This window comes from Triticum dicoccoides, chromosome 3B (assembly GCF_002162155.2).
Source record: "Triticum dicoccoides isolate Atlit2015 ecotype Zavitan chromosome 3B, WEW_v2.0, whole genome shotgun sequence".
NCBI lineage: Eukaryota > Viridiplantae > Streptophyta > Magnoliopsida > Poales > Poaceae > Triticum > Triticum dicoccoides.
In genome coordinates this window covers 594,318,061-594,325,694 of record NC_041385.1, presented here as the reverse complement: position 1 = coordinate 594,325,694, position 7,634 = coordinate 594,318,061, and the positions used below count along the sequence as shown (strand labels likewise).

General features: G+C 47.9%; 2 protein-coding genes across 2 annotated transcripts; one reads left to right on the top strand and one right to left on the bottom strand.

Annotated features, from left to right (window-relative positions):
- Positions 1–2,377: 2,377 nt before the first annotated feature.
- Positions 2,378–4,348, top strand: LOC119277308 (cytochrome P450 94B3-like). Its single transcript, XM_037558564.1, has one exon. It carries the CDS (start codon positions 2,518–2,520, stop codon positions 4,063–4,065), a length of 1,548 nt encoding a protein of 515 aa, XP_037414461.1. The 5' UTR covers positions 2,378–2,517; the 3' UTR covers positions 4,066–4,348.
- Positions 4,349–4,439: 91 nt separating this feature from the next.
- On the bottom strand, positions 4,440–6,886 carry LOC119277309 (50S ribosomal protein L34, chloroplastic-like). The gene is made up of 2 exons (XM_037558565.1): positions 6,613–6,886; positions 4,440–4,864 (listed from the first exon to the last, which is right to left on the bottom strand). Exons 1-2 carry the CDS (start codon positions 6,848–6,850, stop codon positions 4,611–4,613), a joined length of 492 nt encoding a protein of 163 aa, XP_037414462.1. The 5' UTR covers positions 6,851–6,886; the 3' UTR covers positions 4,440–4,610.
- Between the last annotated feature and the right edge of the window lie 748 nt (positions 6,887–7,634).

Here is a 7,634-nt window from a genome sequence, read left to right as displayed (position 1 = left end):
CTTGTCTCTTGCTTGCCGCTCTGGTCAGATTTCTGTCCCCTGGATGAATTTTCGCTGCCTGCTGGGTACCTGTTATCATCAGGAGCTCGCAATGTCGGCCCAAATGGAAGCTCTCCCTTCTCATCTCAAGTGCATGTGTTACAGAAGTAAAGATCCGAATGGCCCAGCCGTCCACAAGAAAAACAGAAGTATGGAATTTGTTCATATTGAATTTCATAGGGATACACCTTCTTCCTCCTTGCCGAGTCAATAAGCACCCATCTCCTGAGCGGTTTGTTGCCATCCACCGAAACCTTAGCTCGGAGAAATTCTCCGTTGTGATCAAACTTTGCAATCTAAACCTCCTTATCAATCATACGTGCTATTGGGGGGCTCCATGCATCATCTCTCAGATTGTAGGGTAGGTTAAGAACCCTAGCCCACACATGCAAGCGATCGAACTTGACCTCATCTGGGCGCATGCACTCTTCAAACTCGGCCAAGATGACCGTGTTCTTGTTGATGTGCCAAGGCGATCCTGCCCAAACTCTGTCACGATCTCGCTGAGACTCAAATTCAGCGACAAGCATGTTTGCTCCAGTCGAGCGGAACTGCAATCCTCTAGGGTTTCCCCAAGCCGGTCTCAAAGCATTGCCGATGGTGTGGATATGATACTGGTTTCGATACAGGACCTTACCCGCCAGCAACCACTTCGCCGGAGCACCATCCAGGCGATCATCTATCACGAGGGGAGTCGCCTCTTCCTCGGATATGTCTAGCTTCCCCAAAGCTTCCTCGAGTTTCTCCCTCGCTGAACTGGTTTTGGTCGATCCCGAGGTCTCCTGCGTTGTCTCCGCCGCGGGTGGTGTCGCCATCACCCCTGCCGAGTCCTGGAGGCGGCCCGCCGATGAGATCTGCGGCCGCCGATCGGTTTCCACGTCGAACCCTAGCGCCGCCAGAGAGCCCTAGGTTTCGGGGATAAACCTTCCTCTCCCGTCACCTTCTCCTTACTACTCCATTATTTGTGATAATCTTTCCTTTATTCCACACGTTATGGTACAGTGCGACTTCTACACATCAGTACATCACTTACCGGAAAAGTAGAAGAAATTGGTACAATTGTCTTGTGTCAAAGCCCCAACGGCATACCGAGATTGATACGCTACACCGACTGGGAGGGGTCGAAGAGGGCAGCACTTCTCATCAGTCTCTTTCTTTCAGTAATTGTTGTCGCTGACTTAGGCCCTGTTTGGTTCATAAGTCTTAGGACTTTTTTTAGTCCCAACTTATAAGTCCTAAGGGCCTGTTTGGTTCATAAGTCTTAGGACTTTTTTTAGTCCCAACTTATAAGTCCCAAGTTCCTAAAAAGTCCCTACATGTTTGGTTCCTGGGACTTAACATGGACTAGAAGACCATATTATAACTATAAGTTCCTATAAGTCCCTCCTTGAAAGTCTTATTTCATAAGTCCCAAATGCCCACTTTAAGTCCCTATAAGTCCCTCCTGTTTGGTTTAGATGAGACTTATAGGAATTTTTTTTAAGTCCTTAAACCAATAAGTCCTTGTAAACAAACACCCTCTAAGTCCCTAAAAAGTCCCTACATGTTTGGTTCCTCGGACTTATAAGTCCTTATAAGACCATATTACAACTATAAGTCCCTATAAGACTCTCCTTTAAATCAATAAGTTCCTGGAAACAAACACCCTCTTAGTACGACTTCAGTGACAATTAACATGGATCGAAGGGAGTAGTATTTTTGTTGTTGTTGAGAAAAATTATAGAGAAATAAGCTAGCCACTGAGAGAAGATGACAGGTGATCTATGCAGGAAATGCCACGCTGCGCGTGAAATCGACGTGGGTTCAGAAGGGCACTCAGCAGCAGAACAAGGAAAAAAAGGAAAATTAACACCAGATTGCTCAGTTCTTCATCGTTATCGCGTGACTGCTTGGTTGCAGTGCACCGTACGTACATCCAAACTAGCTAACTTGTCACGACTCATGAGTTTCTCGTGTGGATGCTGGAGACAGAAGAAAAAGAACGAATCACTTGTGAGTATCACAGTTTACAGTGTTTGTTTATGGTTCGGTTGCAGTTGAACGAATCAGGTAGCAGATCAACTGACTGGGACAGTTTTTTTTTTCTTTTCTTTTTTGGAAATGTAAGCACCATTAAACTATTCAAGAGCACTGGATTGTAAGTTTGTTTTTGCGAAGATGTGGACATCAAAATTGACTAGTATTTGTTCATGGTTCAGTTTGTGTCCAAGTGATTTGTCTGGTTAAACTGGTCATGTTTTAGTTGATGGTTCACTTGCTTATACGTAGTTGCCAGGAAGCAGGGATCACCTGAGCGCCGACGTCAGTATTCTGAGGATTGGTTGGTTTCGCATTCGCACAAGCCCAATCAGTATTCATCTACAAGTGCCCTTGACTTACTGAAGCCAAAGACTCAAAGTCACCCAGCTCACACTTCCAACCTCCAAGCACCCCACTCACTCCTACAGTTTTTTTGGACTTGGCAAGCCTGAGATCTCGATGGCCATGGAGCTTTCGTTGACCTCGGCCCAACCCATGCTCCTGCTCCTGCTCCTACCTCTACTATATGTCCTCTGCCTACGTCGGAACACCAGGAAGCAACCTCACGCCGACGGCCTCAAGGCCTACCCCATCATCGGCACGCTCCCACACTTCGTCAAGAACCAGGACTGCCTCGTCGAGTGGTCGGCTGGCGTCATCGCTCGTTGCCCCACGCACACCATGGTCTTCGACTTCAAGAGCCTCGGCCTCATGGCCGGTGCCATCACAGCAAACCCGGCCAATGTGGAATACATCGTGAAGACCAACTTCCAGAACTACCCCAAGGGCGAGTTCGTGGTGTCCGCCATGGCGGACTTCCTCGGCCACGGCATCTTCAACTCCGACGGCGACCAGTGGCTCTCGCAGCGCAAGGCCGCCAGCTACGAGTTCAGCAAGCGCTCGCTGAGAAACTTCGTGGTCAGCACCGTCCGGTTCGAGGTCGTCGAGCGGCTGCTGCCTCTGCTCTCCCGGGCGGAGCTACAAGGCCTGACGCTGGACATGCAGGACGTTCTCGAGCGCTTCGCGTTCGACAACATCTGCTGCGTCGCCTTCGACGAGGACCCGGCGTGCCTCACCGACGACGGCCTGGGGGTGAATGGGCGTGCGGAGTTCATGCATGCCTTGAACGACGCGCAGATCATGGTCATGGCCCGGTTCATGTCGCCGGTCAAGTGGGCATGGCGGGTCAAGAAGCTACTCAACATGGGGCCAGAGAGGCGGATGAGCAAGGCGCTCGCCACGATCCACGGCTATGTCGACAGGATTGTCCGTGATCGCAGCGAGAGGGGGGCTGCCGGGCTGGCGCGCAAGGACGACTTCCTCTCGCGCTTCGTCTCCAGCTGCGAGCACAGCGACGAGAGCCTTCGTGATGTGGTCACCAGCTTCATCATAGCCGGGCGGGACACGACCTCGTCGGCGCTCACTTGGTTCTTCTGGCTCGTGTCCCGCCGGCGCGAGGTGGAGGAGAAGATCGTGCGCGAGATATGCGGGGTGCGAGTGTCCAGCGGGAGTGCGGATGCAGCCTTCAGCCTCGACGAGCTGCGTGAGATGCACTACCTGCACGCAGCGGTCACAGAGTCCATGCGGCTATACCCGCCCGTGGCCATGGACTCGCGCTGCTGCCAGCACGACGACATCCTGCCCGACGGCACATTTGTAGGCAAAGGTTGGCAGGTCTCCTACAGCGCGTATGCCATGGCGCGGTTAGAGGAGATATGGGGCGACGACTGTGCAGAGTACCGGCCAGAGCGGTGGCTCGACAAGGAGGGTGCGTTCCGGCAGGAGAGCTCGTTTAAGTACCCAGTCTTCCATGCCGGGCCAAGGATGTGCCTTGGCAAGGAGATGGCCTACATACAAATGAAGTCCATCGCCGCCTGCGTGTTGGAGAGGTTCAGCTTCCAGTTCGTCGGAGGCGAGAGTCGGCCAGGGCCTGTGTTCTCCGTGACCTTACGGATGGAGGGCGGCTTGCCCATGCAAGTGAAGAAGAGGGGGCCACCGAACAGCTAGGCATGTTCCCTTTGCCTACAGGCTGCTCCTCTCTCACGCCTACTGGTTTTAGTCCTACATATTCAGGTTCTAGCCAGTCTTGAGCCACCATGTATTCAGGCAGTCAACATATTCACTAGATGACTAAACCAAGAGCAAGGAGGTACTGGTGTACATGATAGCATAGGAGATAAATGTATTCCAGTGACTGCCTGAAGTGTTCAACCAAAGAGGTGCTCCCAAAACTGTTAGGCTATAGGTATGCATCGATTTCTCCTACTGCAAAAAAAATACTTGGGTGATATATAGCATTGGGGTCCTACAAAGTTATAGAATGCAGTGCTCAAGATGATATAATCTCACAAAACAACATAGCATTAAAGACTGCCACAACCAAAAAGGATAAATTACACGAGTGTCGGAATTTAGTTCAGATATCAAGTTATTAACCAAAGTACAGGGAAAAGATGTGCAGCAATTGTTACAGATGAACATGGCTGAGAACATGGGGTGCAAAAAGAGTAAACTTACAGCTGGAATACATAATGCCTCACATTGCGCTGTAATCAATACTTTGTCCCAGTGGGTGAGTTCGACTTTGTGCAGAGAATCTTCCTTCCTCTGTCACGTCTACGCTTCAGAACCTTTCTTCCAGCAGTAGTCCGCATCCGCTTTCGGAAACCATGCACACGGGCAAGTGACTTCCTAGATCTTGACCTCTTGGTCAGGCAGAGGGCAGCCTTTCCAGCCCTAATCTGTAGACCGCGGGGTCTGCGTGTTGTTAATCTGTTGTAGCTGAACTCAATTCCCAAAGATGAACCTGGCATACATGATGATGAAATATCATATATACTGGGTTTTATGTAACCAACACTAGGATTTGACACAAATTCTTCCTTTCACGGACACGCATAAGGTCTAAGCTTGACTGTATTAAGGATGAAAAGGTTATTTGTTACAACGACGTAAACGCTATACTTGATCATTAGACAAATGCTGTAAAAGATCAAAAGAGAAGCTCTAAACCACACGTTACAAGTAAGAACTTGTGATTTCCCTCAGTAACCAACGACTCCGTGCAGTGCTAAATTCAATGCCTTGATGGTCTCCACAATTGCTGTTCCACGTAAATCTAAAATTTGCTAAACAGAAGTTCAGACAAACGTACTCCAAAATCAACTATCAGTTGCCTTTGGATGTTCTCTGAAGATTACTTCATTGTGTATGAAAATATTCTACTATATTGCATTGGTTCATTTCCACCTTAGCTAGTTCATTTAGTATAACATTGTTGTGCTGCAATTAGAAGCATACCTGGTCACAACTGCTTGAGAATGAGCAGGTATTGAAGCTTGAGAGTCTTCTTTATTGAAGTTATCTGTTTATTGTTTAACTGTGGTAGACATTTTACTACATTATCAGTCTGTTGTTCAGCCATGTGCAGTTACTTCCAAAAAATTTAGTAGTAGTTAAGAAAACATGAGTTACATTTATATCTGTGAGACTTTCCATCGTCTATATGACTCAGGGCTTCAGGCCCTCAAATTCAGATACATATACTAGCTGTATCCCATTTCTTCCTAACACTTGACTTCTACTCCCTCCATAAAGAAATATAAGTGCGTTTAGATCACTAAAGTAGTGATAGAAATGCTCTTATATTTCTTTACGGAGGAGTAATTAACAAAACACGAACCCTAGCTTGTTTGTGAGAATTTGCAATTTCTATTGTCTAACAAATCAGGGGTCACACCACATCCTAAAAAAAACTGACACTAGTAGATATTGCAGGACAGGATGACACAAATAAACCCTCCGCCATGCACATTTCCAATTTTAGTAATTTATATTCACTCAAAGAGATATTTGACATATGAACATCCTTTTTTTATTTTTAATAGAGATAAATATGAACATTCTCAGTCAAGTATGGACAAGAAAACAAAAATTGGGTCTAAGACAACGACGACTTATGCAGAACTTGCTTGCTCTCAGATAACTGCAGCCTGCAGGAGTGCTCATCCTTCAGGCCAGACATTGTAGATTCCATCGCACTATGTACATGAACCAACATGTCCAACAATAATGAAATTTAACATATATTTTTTTCAGACAAAATGCTGGAGACGTTTAATTTTGCGAATACCTGCTGGGGTACATTTTCCCTCGACACCTAAACCAAAATCGAAGTGCTTAAATTCTTCTGTTTACAGTTTTGGACAAACACAGTAAGTGTCAAATGGGGTTGTGAAGGAGTCCACAGCTATGCAGGCACACCCTGTCTTCAGAATATTTGACTCTCTTCTTGTCACTGAATTTGCAGAGCGCGCGGCAGAAAAGCTAAGAATAGTACTTATACAGCACCACGGCATTGTGCAACAGCGGAATATCCATAGTTTACACACTTCTACCGTTCAACGGTTCAAACCCGCGATTTCCATTGCAGGTAACTTTCCCCTCCAACTCCAACCCCTCAACCCAATAAAACTAGCGGAACAGTACCAACATATCGAACACATTCAATAAGGAATTTCCCTCGTATCAAAGGGAAGGAGGAGTTTCTCTCACCGCCGAACGAGGAGGCGGACGTGAAGGCGAGCGACGCCGAGACCGCAGCCGAGAGCGAGGAGGTGGGGGCGGAGGAGGTGGAGGAAGAGGAGATGAATGAGCTCCGGAGAAACGGGGATGCGGAGGCCCCCATAGGGCCCGCCTTGTGGGGGCGGAGACCGCCGCCGATAGCCAGCGCCGAGATCCTCCCGGAGTGGAGCGAGAGGGACGCCATTGGGGAGGCGAGGGCAAGCGCCATGTCTGGGCAGTTGGAGTGCGGGCTATCCTCTCACACTCGATGCTGTTATCATCATATCCACGGCTGGATGAGAAGTTCGGGCTTTATGGGCCTTAATTTTGGGCAGCTAACCCGTTAACAAGCCCATCAGTAGGCCTGCTCGATTCTCTAACAGCCAACTAATTAACGAGCACTCTTTCGGAAGACTCGCAACTATCAGCGCAAAAAAAAAAAACATATTTTCTGTTTTTTTCTTTCATGAGAGGCACGATTGTGCTTTACCGAGAGTCACGGGCGTGCCTCTTAGAAACGAAAAAAATACGTTTTCTGTTTTTTTTTTCTTTCGCGAAAGGCACGTTTTGCTTCCGTGAGAGGCACGGTTGTGCTTTCACGAGAGTCACGGCCGTGCCTCATTGGAAACGAAAAAAACACGTTTTCTATTTATTTTTTCGTGAGAGGCACGGTTTTGCTTCCGCGAGAGGCACGGTTGTGATTTTGTCAAAGGCACGGGCGTGCCTCTTTCGTGTCAAAGGCACGGACGTGCCTCTTTCGGGAAGGAAAACAACCCATGCTCCCGGTTCGGTTTTTTCGTCTAGTTTTTTTCATGAAAAAAAACTTCGTCAAAACCTATCAACATATGATCTAGTTTTGAAGATCTCGATGCGGGGAATCCAACGGCGAAAGCGATTCGAGATTTGGACGCACGGTTTAAGGCTGGCCATAGTGGGAGTAACTTAGGTAGTAACATAACGCATCCCAAGATATATATGCTTATGTGGCATGGAGTTAATGAGAAGAGAGGTGC